Genomic DNA, 16,062 nt, shown 5'->3' with positions numbered 1-16,062 from the left:
CCGAATAATGTTCTGTCAGAACCACAGCCCTGACGAACTTTGGGTTGTCCTCTGGCCTGCCCCGCGAATGTCCCAGAGCGGGCCGTAGACGAAAGGGCATCACACAAGCCGCTTCTCTATCTCTTGAATGAACAGAGCATGTACTCGAGCTGGATTCACTAGAACCCCCACTCTCATACATAAAAATCTGGCTCTGTACCCTTTCCCCCCCGGAAGTCTCCCCAGCTCCCCGAGCACTCCTTAGTGTCACAGGAGCTGACAAACCCGAGATGTGGAGGAATGTGCTGGAGAATCTAACCGGAGCTGATGTGAGTTCAGAACAGGTTGCGCACGCGTCGGCACCGCATCACTCACCGCGACCAGTACATTCTCAAGCTCCGCTGGCGGTCCTGACCTGCTCATCACTCGTGAGATCCGACCGCCACGCAGCTCTCCAGATGATCGACCAGAAGGGGCGAAAGCTCCTTGCCCTCACCTGGTCTCAGAATGGCGAGAAAACTTAACGTAACATAAGAAACAACAAGAGTATTTCAACCCTTTCAAAAAACTTGCGGCATCAACCCTCGCAAGAAATGCTTTTTTCACAAAACACGCTTGAATATTTATATTATAATGACCAAAAAATTTTATTAAAAAAAAACTTGTAATATGAATTCACAAGCAAAAAACGCCTTTTTAACCAATAGAAGTCTATGGTAGTTGACCGTAAAACTACTTTTCCATATAACTTGGTAAAGACCAAGTAAGCCATTTTTTCTCTTTTTTAAAATAAACTCGCAGCATCAAACTTACATGAAAAAAAACTCTCTTTTTTAGCCAATAGAAATTCAAGAAAGCTTAACTATAAATTTATTTATTTATAAAAACACACATTAGCATTAACATTGCATTAATCAAGAAAGTTTGTTTTTGTTTTTTATCATAATATAAGTACTCATAAGGCAGCGTAACCTATTAAAAACCTGATTATTTAACTAAGAAAAGCTTTTTTAAAGGAAACATTCCATTCATACTCTCGGGGTTCAAGCGGTCTCTAAAGGGGTGAAATAAATGCCTCTATAACGTGCCAATGGAGCTTAGATTGCCACTCGAAAGAATCCCAAGCCAATTTCTGTCACGGGTGGAACTCGGCAGGAGACCCAGAAGCGGAAGTGGACAAATATTCCCGGAGCAAATGTTCAAGCAAAAGTCTTTTAATATTCCAGGCGGTCGGAAGGGACCGAAACAAAAAACAAATCAGGAACTCGGGACGAAGGCAGGACGCGGCTGGAGATCGGGATCTCAGATCCGGAACTAAAACAAAAGAGGAAAAAGACTCACGTGAGCAAAACAAGGCGCTGACAACGTCAGGGGTCTTCAGGAAAACGTTCATAGGAAACACGAGCAGAGAGAATCTATGAATGCCAACCTAGTCTGGAAACTCAATTCTCTGGCGAGTTCTTCAGGTCCGCGACGCTCCTTTTCTGTGGGAAAAACCCGCCATTCAATCACCCCCAGCCGCGCACCTGCCAGCGTCTGTCAAGACACAAAATAAAACACGAACCAAAACAGGAAACCGAAAATAAAACAGGAAAGCACCAAAACATGACAATTTCAATCTATGGTTACTATATAGACGAGAGTAGTAATGGAAAACCAAACCACACCACAACAACAACAAGCTATCTTTTTGTTTGCCTTACAAGCGGAACCAATTCACAACCCATTCCACTCACACAGCTTCAGACATCGATTAACTCAGCCAGACGAAACTAAATGCAGAAATTTATATAAGAGGTTTTCTGCTTACCTTAGTTTGGGCCCGTTCGTTTGGCTGAGAAAACTTCAGTCGCTGTTCTTTTCGTCCAAGACTCCACTACGAATCCGAGTCACGGCACCATTTAAAACGGTCAAAACTGGAGTCCGTTCCGGTCGCTCCAACACGCCATCACTTCCTGTTCCCGGGTCTTAATTGTTCGCTTTGTGGAGAAAAATGGTCAATGCACAGTGTCACGGGTCATTTATTCACCACTTCAAGTCAAACAAAATACAAGCTTTACGATCGATCGAACGCACTTTCTCTTTTTCTATTCAAACGTTTAAGCTCTTAGATGAAGCTAGTAATTTATACTTTATATTTTGATTATCTTTTAGCATTAATTTAAGTATGGCGTATACGTAGAGTGTATAATCATTTTTAAACACAATCCATGTTGGAAAATAGTCATTCTCTCACTTCCCCCCTGAGCCCAGAGCCCTGGCCTTTCCCTCAAATGAGACTTTATTAAAAAATACCCAACAGTCCACAGAATTTTTTTTATTTATTATTCAATCAATACAATTCAGAACATAAGCTTTAATTTTATAGATTTATCATTTGAATTCCGAAAAGAAGAAATAATTATGTATCTTTTTTTTTTTGAAACATGCTAAATATGAACACACATTATTATATATCTAAGTGCAGCATAATGAACCAGATGCCAAATGTTAAGACATTTCGTTTTGTGGCTGTAAAAGAAAATCACAATTGTCACATGGTGATTCAAGAAAATAAAAAAATAAAAACCTTAAATTGGCGGAGTGTCTTCCTGTTTTGAGGGTTGCCTGTTATATTTGCTCCTACAAAGGCTGACTCGACAACACAAAAGCTATTAAAGATGCTCCGTATAATATATTGCTTTAATAGACGCTTACTTTCAATAACCATAATCCATTCAACCAACCGCAAACATCATCAAGCATTTTAAGAGGAAGTAAATTGTGTTGTGGGGATCGTATCGGAATAATACTCTATAGTATTAAAGACATCATTCAAACATGTAATATTTCTTTTAAGATGAGAATGTTTTTGAATGGAACATTGCTTGAGAATTATACAAAGTCATGTGAAATGAATCCCAATTTACAATAGAAGCAGCTGTTCAATAGTCCTACCAAATTATAGCAGTGCACTTGATGTTTGAATTTGAATTCATGAAAAAAGCTGCACACATAAGTTTGATTATGTCATGATGTCGCCTTGCGTCTTGCCCTCTGTCACCTCAATATAAAGGCATTTCTTTTAAGATTACAGGGAATACTCAAAATTGTCATTTTCTTCTCTGCCCAGACTCGGATTGTCGTCACTCTCCTCTGCCATGAGTTGCCTACCAGTTTTCATTGCCCTCCGTAGCTTTGTCCAGAACAGGTTTTGCGCTTCATCGGGGTTTGTGCAGTCCGACCCAGGCCACTGTAGATATGTCTTCTTCAGCATGACCTTCCTCATGCGGTGGTAAGATGACATTTGTCGCTCAGAAATGGGCTCCAGAAAAACTGGCAGGAGAACATCGCGGTGCTCATCGAAGAGTCGATAGCTGGCCAGTTGGATTTCCAACAAACACCACTCGCTCTGAAGAAAGCTTTTGCTGACAACACATATCGTTTTCCGACTGCTGTAAACGGCAGTGACAATATTGTCCACGATGTCACGGCCCAGTTCAAAGTCTCTGTGATGTAGGCAAAGTTTAAAAGATGAACCGTTTCCTTCCAAGTTGGGCAGCAAGTGGTTCATAACCCAATGTTCATCAGAAGAGTTATAGGAAATGAAGGCATCATATTTACAGTTTTCCTCTTCCTCCCTTATTCTGCGCCACTGTTCACTGATCCAGGATCGTAAAACATATAAGCCAAATTTGATTTTCCAGTAGAGTTTGACATAGAGTAAAGGGGTGAGAGTGAACAGAACAATCGCCACAAATGTGTAGAGGAAAAGATGCATCCCAATATCTTTAAAACAGACCTTTGTGTCGAAGTTGCTGAATTTGTGTTTTTCATCATTTTGGCATGGGAGACTGTAGAGATCCACCACCTGCACCTGGGTGTTATTCAATGTCCAGTTTTGCAGCAAACTGTTTTTACACGTGCAACTAAGGGGGACGTTACGAACGTCCAAGTACTGAAGATTTGTTAAACTCTCTAATGTTGTGACCTCAATGCTTTTTATCCCATTGCGGTTTATCTGAAGCACACTTAGATTGGTAAGATTACCAAAAACCTTTTGGGACAAGTACTCCATGCCTGTATTTTCTATTATCAATTTTGATAGATTCCTTAGATTTTTGAAGGTCCCCTGTTTAAGTTGTACGTCGACAGTGCAGCAGGCAGACAGAGTGAGAAATTTCAAGCTGGTCAGGTCATCAAACACATCCGGAGATATGTCTATGATCTGATTTTCGTTCATATACAGAGATGTCAATGAGTGAAGACCTTTGAAAAATCCTTGAGGTACATATGTAAGGCCATGAGGCCTCTGTCTACCCATTTTCAAATCTTGAAGTTTGCTGAGATTAACAAACGGTGAATATGTTTTGTGGCTTTGAAAGGAAATTTTATTACCTTCCAAATCCAGCACTCCCAATGTGTCGAAGAATGCCTGGTTAAGTGTACCTTTAAAATCATTTAAATTATTTCCATTGAGATATAAATGTGTCAGACTCCTAAGCCCATCAAAACCTTTATCAGAACTGTGGGTTATTTTATTACCACCAAGGTCTAACGTAACAAGATTCTCAAGTTTGCTAAAGGTCTCTTCGAAAATAACTGAAATGCGATTGTTGCGTAAATTCAGGACTGTCAAGTTGACCAAATCTTGAAAAGTTGTTTTTCCCAGATCGGCCAAGAAGTTGTTGTCGAGACGAAGGGTTTGAAGCCACTTCAGTCCTTTAAGTGCCTCAGAGTCTATTGTTACAATCTTGTTTATGTTCAAGTTGAGAGTCCTCAATCGTGGAACATTACAGAAAGAACAATATTTCACCTCAATAATGCGGTTATAACGGAAACTCATTAATTCCATATCATAGAAAACTGGTCCCTTTTTTTCACATGATTGGAGCTTTGTGATGTAATTATGTTCTGCTATGAAGCTGTGAATTTGTTGATGTCTGTCAAGGAACTTCAAACACTTTGTATCTTGTATTTTGTTGCCAGAAACATCCAAAGTTTGTTCAATTGGCGGACAATGGTACAGTGAGCTGTTACTTGGATATCCAAGCCCATTGTTACCAAGAAGGAGGGATCTGATATTTTGAACTTTGCTTTTGAGAGCTAAGCAGAGCTTCTTTAGCTGACTGTCATTTTTGATACCTGTGTTGGTGAAGTCTACACTGTCCACATGAATGTTAGTAGTGTTCAGAAAATCCACAATGTTCACATCGGTGTTGCGTATTCGAAGATATTTCAAGGGTTTCAAGTCCAAACCCGAAAATGCTTGGTTGTTGAGTTGGGAATTATACGACAAATCTAAGACCCGGACCGCACCTAGGAAGTTGGCATGGCATCCCAATGTATTGAGGTTGTTCCGACAGATGTATAATGAAACCAGAGAGTTTGGTAAAAAGAAATTAGCGTGCCTTAGATTAGCTAGTTTGTTGAAACAAAGATCAACCGTGGTGATATTTCTCAGAGTGGATAATGAACCTGCAATGTTTGAGAAATCATCGAGAAGATTGTGAGACAAATGTAATGTTTTAAGATTGACGAGCTTGAAGAGAATTCTTTCCGGAAGCTTCTTTAACTTGTTACCTGCCAGCAACAGTAAAGTGAGGTTGTGAAGTTCCTCAAACACAGCCGGCTTCAGCTCAGAAATGTTGTTACAAGATAGATAGAGGTTTTGCAGTTGGAACAGACCTTTGAACGCGTATAGATCTATTTGTCCAATGCTGTTGTTACTCAACTGTAGACTTTGAAGGTTTGTTAATGTCACAAAGCTACTGTTGGGGATACTCTTCACAGGTGTCAGTGAGATGGTGAGGTTGATGACGGACGCTGGTAGGTATTCAACGTAGTCGGAGATGAGCCTTGCTGGTCGCTTGAAGCAATTGAATGCTTTTCCTTTTGACAACGGCACCTCGATGCAATTCCTGTATCCGTAACATGTGGCACTTTGGATGACAGCTAGAAGAACTGCCAGAAAAAGCTGCCAGTCAACAGCCGCCATCTTGGATCCTTGTTGCTGTCGGAACACGTCCTTAGAAATGTTTCCTCTTAAGTCGCTGTTGAGATGTCTGAGGGTTGAAGAAAAGTTTTGTGTAAGGTCTACATTATTTAATTTGGAAAAAATGAAAGATCAGATCCGCAGCTGTGGCTCATTAATCTCAACATACATTTTGTCAAACAAACATTTGGTAGATATAAGTTGCTGGTAATGCTTTAACTGACCTTGAAGCTGCCGTCTGATTTCCACTGGGTAGGTTTTCCCCTAATGCTACTGAGTTGAATCAAGTCTGTAGACGGCAACAAGAGAAATACATATGTTACAGGAAACTTGAGAAAAGAACAATCTGAACAGTAGCCTTGGTTGTAGTAGTAGTAGTAGTAGTAGTAGTAGTAGTAGTAGTAGTAGTAGTAGTAGTAGTAATGTTAGAAAGGTAATATATTTTCTTTTCCTTTCTCACTCCAAACTCATCATGCTTGACCCATGAGACGTACAATCTACTATTCAAATGGTTCATCTCCAATATTGTTCCACTTGGTTTAGTTTAAATACACAACTAGCCCCCTGTAAAGGATGTGTATAAACAATATTATACATAATACACATAATATAAATGTCTACAGTACGAGTAATACTAGACTTTGTTTGGTAAAGGAGGACAATTACAGAAATAATTAAGATAATTTGAGCCTTAAAGAATGAAATGAGAAAATGAAAATCAGACTTGTAAGTACTTCCTGTGACTTGGCCTGATCTTAACTAAGAACTTTCTAATACCTTTGTTAAAAATTGTGTGTCAATGCCTCAGCAATGGATAAAAACGTTTTTAGTTGTTACACAAGCAGCTTTTCACTTCTCTATGGGACGATTCCATTACTTCAAACAAAGTTCATGATATTTTAAATAAATTGCATTTTGACTTTTACATTTTTTATTTTTACATTAAAAATTAGAATCCAGTTGAACTTTTGAGGTCAAATAATTATGATGATAATTTATTACTTTCAAGGTTATGTCTAAAACCATTAGCTACTTCAAAGAACAGAAAAGTTTTTCCTCTATTATATCTATTATTATAACCATTCTATCATAATCGAGTCACATTAAATGCAATATGCTTTAGCCGAGAAAGTCTTACCTTCTTTTGTCAGAACCTTCTATGTTGAGCCTCCGGCTGGGATGTGAACCTCGGTCTTAAGTTAAGGAGGAGGCAATGCTTGTATTACTTCCTTTATTTAAGCACGTTACTCTGGGTTTGGTAAACCGCCTTTTTTGACTTCATGTTTTTCATCTTTTGGTAATTTACCAGATTCATTATCAGAAGCATAAACAGAACCACTTTCGAGCAAGTCACATTTCCTTAAAGAGAAAAACTCTTGGACAGCAACCATTATATTATACCCTTAAAGTACACATTGAAATCTCCAAATGAAAGACTAAGGTAAAATGTCAAATTTCTGTCCCTAGGATATATTGCTTAAATTCATTATAATATAAATAAAGACGGCTTATGTTCGGCTAAAACAATACCACTATATTAATATTGTTGTATACGATCTTAAAGTGCAGGTGAATCGACTGCTTCAAACTCAGGAGTTGACGATACGTTTAGATTTGTTATCGTACAACAGACTGAAGTGCTGCACAAGATTTTTACTTGCTCCGATATGATTTACTGTTTGGATAATTTATTGTCTAATAAGGGAATACAGAGAAGCTTTCACTGAAGATCTTATCAAAGTAGAGATTGTAGCAGAGGTGTTTTCCACACCTGTCAAAATAAACAAAAACTACATGGCAAAGCATATGATAAAAAAAGTTAACATAGAACTTATATTGTTTCTGACTTTTTGATGTGTCATAAGTCTTATTTTCTTTCAACTCATTTATGCTACACTTTCATTAATTTTTTATTTTTACTTATTACAATTCAGACAATCTTTGAAATCTGATAAGTGAATATTCTATATTTGGATAACCTTAAACTGATTTCAGTGCCTGCAATGTGGAGTCATGAACTCCATTGAGTGTTCTTTGTTTTGTTGGGAATTGTCTGTGTTCAGGTCACAAACCTACGAAGCATTCGTCATTCTCCCAAATATTGGAGATGCAGGGCTTTGAATGAGCGAAGGTAAGCGTTTTCTTTAGCATTGTAAATAATCGAAAATGTTTGCCATTGAAACAGATATACTTCCCGGGACAAGAAATGTAGCAAATTTACGTACACTTTAAATAGCAAAGACCATGCTACTTCACACAATAATGTAACTCAAAGATCAAAGCCACACACCTGGTCATGGGGACGTGATCTATAACAATGTCACTGTGTTGGACCAACTGATTTTCATATCTCATGGACAGACTGGTACATTAACCCTTGGTAATATTGCCTCTAGGTCTAGGTGAACGACCTATCTGTCACATGCAGTGTTGGAGGTTGTTCACCTTGACAACACAGGCAACACAAGGGATACCTCAAACGCATTTTCTTTCAGGCCTTCAGGTCACCTTGACCCTGCGATAACACAAGGGTTTGAGTCCAAAACCACCAAGTATTTAGGAAGCATCAATACCAATCACACATGCATACAAGGCAATTATTATATAAGTGTTTGTTTTCTGTCCATTTATATATACAATAGCAAAGCACCATTTACATCACTAATGATTTTATTAATGAAGAACTTGGTTTTCCAAAAATATAAATATATAATGAAATATACACAATTCTGCCTCATTATACAATTGATATTTATTTTTCGTCAATTCTGAACAATATATTTAGTTTCAAGACAAATGACTTCATTTGATGTGCATCTTTAATCATTTCATTTTTCAATTACATTCTTCGTTGTTCTTCACCCTCTCATCCTTTGTTCTCGTGCCATTTGACAGAGTCCACACGGAGGCAGGCAGGCCATCGCCACCCAGTCCTCGCACACAGAGCCCTGATAGGAGACACACATCAAATACAAATCGGTTTTGATTCAAAAGATGTGAGTGCATCGATACACAAGCCCCTGGACTGATCTTAATGTACCACGAATCGGTCGATGGCCCGATTTAAAAAAATTTGACTCGGTTTATTATATCGGCAATACAGCTGGAAGCACCGCTGGCTTATTCTCTTTCTCTCTCTCTTTCCCGAGAAAGCGTAACTTTGCTGATATAAGAACTGTCATTACAGGATTAACACAATTACAGTATTCACAAGAGCATGCGCACTGGCCTCTCTGACTCCGTCAGCAACAAGGCAGAGACATCCGGTCACAGATGAAGATGTTTTAATTTAAAGTAAAACGTTGTTTTATAGTGTTGGCAACCGTTTTTTACAAGTGCATTCATTCTAAAACACAACTTTATGAGTGATATGACTCCTTCAATAAACATCTTTTCCTTGATTTTCTGGAACTCCTGTTGTGTTATCAGTGTTATCTTGACCTTTAAAATATATACTTTATTGAATATTGTTTTGATTGTTTAAGCGCTTTGTGACCCTGGTTTGGAAAAGCGCTATACAAAAAAATGTACTTACTTACTTACAAGAAACAATTTATTTAGACATTATTGTGACAATGAGTTTTGTTTCCACTGTTTGTTGTTGTTGTTGTATGTGTGGAGTCTCATTAGGTCAACAATATTCACATAAACGTTTGTCGAACAAATGTGTTCCTGTGTGTGTTTGTTTAAGTGTCAATATAAGAGAATTATGATGGTTTAATATTAACTATTATGAGTTGCATGTTGTTGTATGAATAATTAAATAATATGCTATTTTCCACTTCTTATATTTGACTTCATTCATGAACCTCACTGCATGTCATTAAGTACTTAACATTTAATTATTAAGCTACTGGTTCAGTTAATAGTTTTCTTCCAATTGCTTTTAAAGTTGTGTTTTGTAAATTAATAAAATTAAACAAAACGATCGTTAATCACTAAATCGTTTTTTCTTTTTTCGAAAAAGTTATATTTTTTAACGTGATACGTCACATCCGTCAAAACACCGTCACTCCCCGTTTGTGAATACTGTATTGCGATCTAAATAGAAAAGGAACAGTAACACGCACAACAACTTTGTAGAATTTTACTTTAGTTTGTTGAAAAATGTTATTTCCAATTTCTGCAGACTTAAAAAAAATCAAGACTTGATGAACTATAATTTTGTTGAGCCTACATAGAAAATATTTAATATTTTAAGTAAGTCAGTCAGTTACAGACCTGCACATTGTTATAAAATAAGTTAAGTTTGATAGCAAATAATTTCATTTTGAATGTCCTATTATTCATCTATTATGAATCAAATGTGCCGTTTGTGTGGAAAATATTGCGATTATATTGGTGAATATCAAAATGTACAAATAACACACAAAATGTATAAAACAAGAATTTTACAATACATTTAAAACCGTTGAATAAAGCTGTTTCAATATGTGACTTGAATCTGGTTCCCAACAGTGTTGATAAAGTAGTCATGAAAATATTTTTCCAAATATTAACGAAGGGAATCTGTAGATGTATCAGTGTTGTAAGATATATTGTGTATAGGTAACTGATCCAGTGGTGCCCAACTGTAGGATGGACTATTTTAAAATTAGATTACATGAAAAATACTACAGAAAAATGTTTCTTGACTAAAATGTTTACATGTAATAAGATCATGGGAATTTTCCCTATAGTATCATAAAAGTTTTTCCATTAGTGTTCTGGTTAAGGAGGTATAAAAAGTATGAATAAATATTGTTTGAAATGTTTCTGAAGAAAAGTTAAAAGGGTAACCGTCATGAGCGTTTCTTCGACAATGGTGGAATTTTTTGAATATTCATTATAAAACTCAAATGCAGTACGCAATGTTCGTGAAGAAATGGAGAAGCTTTGTCTGTTCTTGTTCCTAAGAATGCAGATGTGGGACCAGTGTCTCTGGTCAACAACGAAATAGGAACTTACGCTGATGTGGTATTTGTGGCGCAGGCTGGTCCGTAGACCAATCATGGCGCCGGGAAGGCAGGGCAGGCAGCAGCTCTCCCCGTGCTCTTGAGCCACCTGGCAGCCCAGAATACACGGAAGAAAGGTCCCACAAATACCTGAAAGAACCAGCAGCAGTGGAAGTTTAAAGTGTTTGCCAACCTTCCTATCGTAACCCCCGACATTGACACCTACAGATTCCGCAGTCGTCGCAACAGTCGCATAAACCTGTGCTCCAGTCAGATGCTGCAGAGGAATACTGTGAGGTTGTGATGGTGACCTGAGGCTGGGAGTGGATGACGTTGGACTGGAACGCCATTTCTATGGTATAAAACAAACAAAACCACCAATTCATTTGAATTTTATGTTTGTGGCTGCAGCTCAAATTTAAGTTTCACTTCACTCCAGTCAAGGTTAACCATTTTTGTCTCCTCAGACCCACATCCCAATAAATATATAGATATATAGATATATACTGTATATATATCATGAATAATAAGGTATTATTAGGAGGGATCAATAAAGTTTTTACCTTACCTTACCTATATATGTTGAATTAAAGTATAAGTAAGTAGAAAGTATTCAGACAGAGAGAGATGGAAACTCTCTCATTGTAATTACAAATCAAAATGCGTCTCTGATTTGTCATCGTTGTTTAAAGCGTTAAGTAAGTTTTCCATGTGAAATAGAATACGTCTAAATTGAATTGATGAGCTCTGTAGTTACGATGGTAGTTTTCCTGAATTATTTTATGTGTCAGCAGCCGCGGCGAGTCCAGTTTGTGCGTCGTCACATCTATACTCATCTTCTCCTCATTTACTGCATCCATTGGTTTTCCCTCTTTCGTTAAGTGGTAACTCCATGTTCACATACTCCTAAAATTCAATTTAGAAAATGATCCTGCCCATGACTTTGAAGCAACTTTTCAATACATTTTAATTTCCATATACAAGATCTGTGTGTATACTGCATTAAGAAATGCATTGTTTTTATCCCCAACTGTAATCTTTTGTTTATGGTAATATAATGAAAATTAATATATCATTAGAAATGACAAAAAAGGGTCTCACCTAGAGAAGTTCATCGGCCCTTGGAGGCAGTTTAACATGTAGCTTGTGTTCCTACTCTTATAACCCTCTAAACTCCCTCCTTCGCCCAATCCAAGTTCACTTATATAAAGTGACAAACAATGACCACTGGGGCAGGTGCAAAAGCCTCATAAAAGAAATGAGTCAAATGTTTGGTTTTGGGGAGTTCCACCCTGTTCAAATAGGAGAGTCGAGAGCAAGTGCAGAACTGGTGGTGTTTTCAATGTAAGAACAATACCAGGCACTCTGTGCCAATCTGTGTTCCTGGATGTTTACATTTATGGCGTTTTCATCCCTTGTGGGTGCGGCGCTTCCCAGTGGAAGCCATAGATGGGATTCCAACGATGAGATGTTATACATTGTGTAATTAAAGGCTGCACACGTGGAGTGAAACGTGTGATACCAGCTTGTGTTGATTCAATCTTTTGTATGGTTAACGACTGCACCCGACAAGTTCAACTAAGAACACTAATATTAATAGGCTGATTTTAACAGATCTTGTAGAACTTTGACCCTCTTGAGTCTAAACTATTGAGACTTGAGCACATGCAGGCCTGATGACAGACCCTTGCACACGTGCAAGGGCTTTTGATTTGGACAGTAGATGTCATCATAGGGTCAACCAAAGACCTCGTGATCTTCTCATATTCTCCCCAGATCTTTATTGGAAAGTGTGATTTAAAATTGTGCAACCACAACTAAGGTTTCAGGCAGTGACCGACACATTTTTTTTTGCAATGAAATGTTAAAATTATAATTATGCTGAATCCCTCCCTGACACATTGACTTTGATTGATGTCCATTATCTTGAGATTCCACAAACTAAAAAATCAATTTAACTTCTCTTCTCTTTTGCATTAAAGTAAGGGAGGTTTATCTGTGCCATTAGAATAATTTAAGGTTTTAACATTTCAAATGTTGAAACTTGTTGGGTTTTTTTTAAATTGCAATGTGGTTAATCCAATAATTTATATATTTAAGGTTGAATTTGTTTTATTGTGGCAACTAAAGTGTTGATTAAATGCCTTGAATTGATCTTGGACCTCTATTGTACTCATCAGTATATGTCTGTTTGTACAAAACATCTCTTTAAATTGATTTATTTACATTAGAAAATGTTTGGTCAAGCACCAAGGTTTGTCACACAGCGTCATCAATCCCACTTTCACCTCCAAGATACTTGTTGTATAAAGAAGGAAGCAGGAACACATAAGCCCATTTTAACATCATGATTGACTCTGTCTCGTAACCCCTCGTTCGCTGAGATTTCAGATGGGGGACAACTTTATAAAGTAATACGTTAAAACGTGGTCATGATGAGGGAATTACTGCATCTTGTAGAGGAAGACTTCAACATTTGAAACATGTGAGTGAGTCAAAGTTGGGTCTTCACTTTCACATTAGTTGACCTTAAATAGTGTCACCACAAGAGTACAGAGCTATTTGATCAAACATTCAGTCAATCATGGTTGCACTATTATATCTTTTAATAATATAAATAGTTTTGGATTTGTAAGGATACAAATTTAGAAACAAAGTTGAATTGTTGAAAGTATTTACATTTTTTACTTGAACACATTTCAATAAACTAATCATTGAATTTAATTAACCAATATCAATTTAGTAAACCTTTCCATATGAAAAAAGTGGAATTACATTCTTCAAAAAGGAACTAATGCAAAAGAAACAACAACATTTCAAAAAGGAAATTTAAAGTTTCAACATTTGAAAATGTAATATTCTATTTCTATTTTCCGATTGCACCAATATAAATTCATAAAGTCCTCAGACTGAATGAACAGTTTTGGTTAAACGTTGGATGGCCTTATTGTAAATGTTGTTCCTGATTCTCGTCAACAGATGGTGCTGTTTGCCTTCTCTCTTGAGCCAAATCACGTAAACGAAAATGAAGTTGTGTCCGAAATTGTCGCAAGAACTTATTGAAAACACGCAACTAATTGTTATGTTGCTATTACTTTCAGTTCCTCACTGACTATCATTCTCATTTCAAATCATGCAAGCACACACTAATCCAAAATGCAAATAGAATGTGTTTTTAAACCAACAAACATGTTTTAGGATTTCCATCCTAAAAAAAAGTATCTGGAAAGCCCGTTAAGCTTCTAAAGAAAGGCAACCATGCCATGTGTAAACTACTGGGGATCGTCTGCCCCCTTGAGCCTCCCTTGAACCTTCTTTTCCTTGACCTTATGAAGTTGACCATTCACCCTTAAACCTTCACTGAGAGGTCAATAGTCTAGAAGGTAATTTTCAAAAGCTTTGGCGAGAAGTTTGTCCTCAAGATCAGTCAGATACACAGGTTAAACATTCATCTTTTGGATGCGCTGAATATAGTTTTGAATCATAATTTTTATATTCATTCGCTTCTAGTTTTGTTTGGCTGGACGGCTGCATCCCTGCATATTAAGGAGCCCCTATAAAAAAAAGTCCCCAACTGCTGTAGATGAACAAAGACGTGTCTTAAACTCTTCACGACTCTGCTTCACGACTCTGCATCACGACACTGCTGCTGTCACCAACGGTCATGTGACATAAAGATGGAGTGTTCATTGTCCAAACAGAGGCTGACAAAAGCGACGCTTCAGAAGAACGTGCCCTTCTTCACGCTGTCCTCCTTCTGATGCCTGAACAGAGCAGAAGTTGGAAAACATTTGTGATATTTCACAAGTGTCTGATTTACAAGAAGACCCTTGGTACGTGACCACAATACTTTTCAGTTCCTCACTTCAAATCAAATGTTGGGATTTGGACTCGACTAACTTTTGTTGAAGTTGCTAAAACGAGTTTGAGTGAATCATCCTTGTTCCTCTTTTTTTCGTCTCTGAATCTAAAACTCAGCATGGATTCTAAACGTTGATTATTTTAACTCTTTCCGATGAATATATATGGATAAGGAATCATTCTTATTTTGATGTCATAACAACATTTTGTCTTTTCAAAGGTCAAGCTTTCCCTTGATGAGTTAGGTCAATTTTTTTTTTTTAATTGTGTAAAGACAGGTTTATTTAATTGTTTTTGGTTGTGATTTTTATAGTCATGCTATGTATGCTTTTGTGTCCATCTGTGTTAAGTTCAGTTTTGGTTTATTTAAAATGTTGTAAAGTCCTCAACATTTTCAAAACAATGGTAAAAGATCCTGATAAGAAATAAAGCTTTATGTCTTTTCAAAAGGCAATAATATGATGTATTACATTTCAATCCAAATGATTTGAAATAACTTGTGGGACAAAATATCTTCTTGCTATGCTATGCTTACTCTACTTGTACTAATGTACTAATGACGCTTTATATTGATGTGTTTAGTGCCTAAAATGATATATTATTTATATGATATGAAAGGCAGTCATAAATTGTATATATATATATATATATGGCTATTTATTACCTTTCATTATATGTTTTATAGATGCTTATCATCGGAATTTCTGTCAAGCTCCTACTCCAGTTAAATTTAATCTAATTGTCAGCTTGAGATAATGTGCGTTGGATCTCCTTCACATACTGTAAATACACACATTTAAATGTTAAAAATGCTATCATACTTTTAACACCATTCGTAAAAGAGCAGAATCTAAAAACCTTTTGACCCCACCTTTGATTTTCTGTCATCGTACGACCGACATTTCATCGCATTACACTTCCAACACCATTTGTCATACAGGGATAAACAAATTGATCTTGTTGGCCAGTTGTTTAAACCTGGCGTTCTTTTTTAAACCAAAAAACATTGCATGGTCTTAAGATGTTTCTTCGAAGAGTCAGTAGATCCATCAAGCGCAAAGAAAGAGGAAGATCGTTCCAAAGCCTAGGAGCAACAGTCTTGAAGGATTTCTCTCCTCTGGTCCAGAAGCGTGTTCAGGAACCATCAGTAGATTCTGATCCACAGACCTAAGATCCCGAGCTGGGGTGTAAGTCTGGATCAGATCAGTGATGTAAGGAGGAGCCTGACCATGAATAGATCTCAAAGTAAGAAACAGAATTTTAAAGTTGATCCTGAAAGAAACTGGAAGCCAGTGAATAGTTTTAAGGATCGGG

General features: G+C 37.2%; 2 protein-coding genes across 2 annotated transcripts; both read right to left on the bottom strand.

Moving 5' to 3' along the window:
- Window positions 1-2,541: 2,541 nt before the first annotated feature.
- Window positions 2,542-5,962, bottom strand: LOC148067655 (uncharacterized). The gene has a single exon (XM_087806432.1). The coding sequence runs from the start codon at window positions 5,954-5,956 to the stop codon at window positions 3,050-3,052; it is 2,907 nt and encodes a 968-aa protein (XP_087662558.1). The 5' UTR covers window positions 5,957-5,962; the 3' UTR covers window positions 2,542-3,049.
- A 2,841-nt stretch (window positions 5,963-8,803) lies between these two features.
- cnfn (cornifelin) lies at window positions 8,804-11,250 on the bottom strand. The gene is made up of 3 exons (XM_087806437.1): window positions 11,114-11,250; window positions 10,901-11,037; window positions 8,804-8,901 (listed from the first exon to the last, which is right to left on the bottom strand). The coding sequence occupies exons 1-3, from the start codon at window positions 11,235-11,237 to the stop codon at window positions 8,812-8,814; spliced, it is 351 nt and encodes a 116-aa protein (XP_087662563.1). The 5' UTR covers window positions 11,238-11,250; the 3' UTR covers window positions 8,804-8,811.
- Between the last annotated feature and the right edge of the window lie 4,812 nt (window positions 11,251-16,062).

The sequence above is a fragment of the Callionymus lyra genome, chromosome 13 (assembly GCF_982586985.1).
Source record: "Callionymus lyra chromosome 13, fCalLyr1.hap1.1, whole genome shotgun sequence".
Lineage (NCBI taxonomy): Eukaryota > Metazoa > Chordata > Actinopteri > Syngnathiformes > Callionymidae > Callionymus > Callionymus lyra.
Note: the sequence above shows the minus strand (reverse complement) of the source record. Positions and strands in the feature narration are given on the sequence as shown.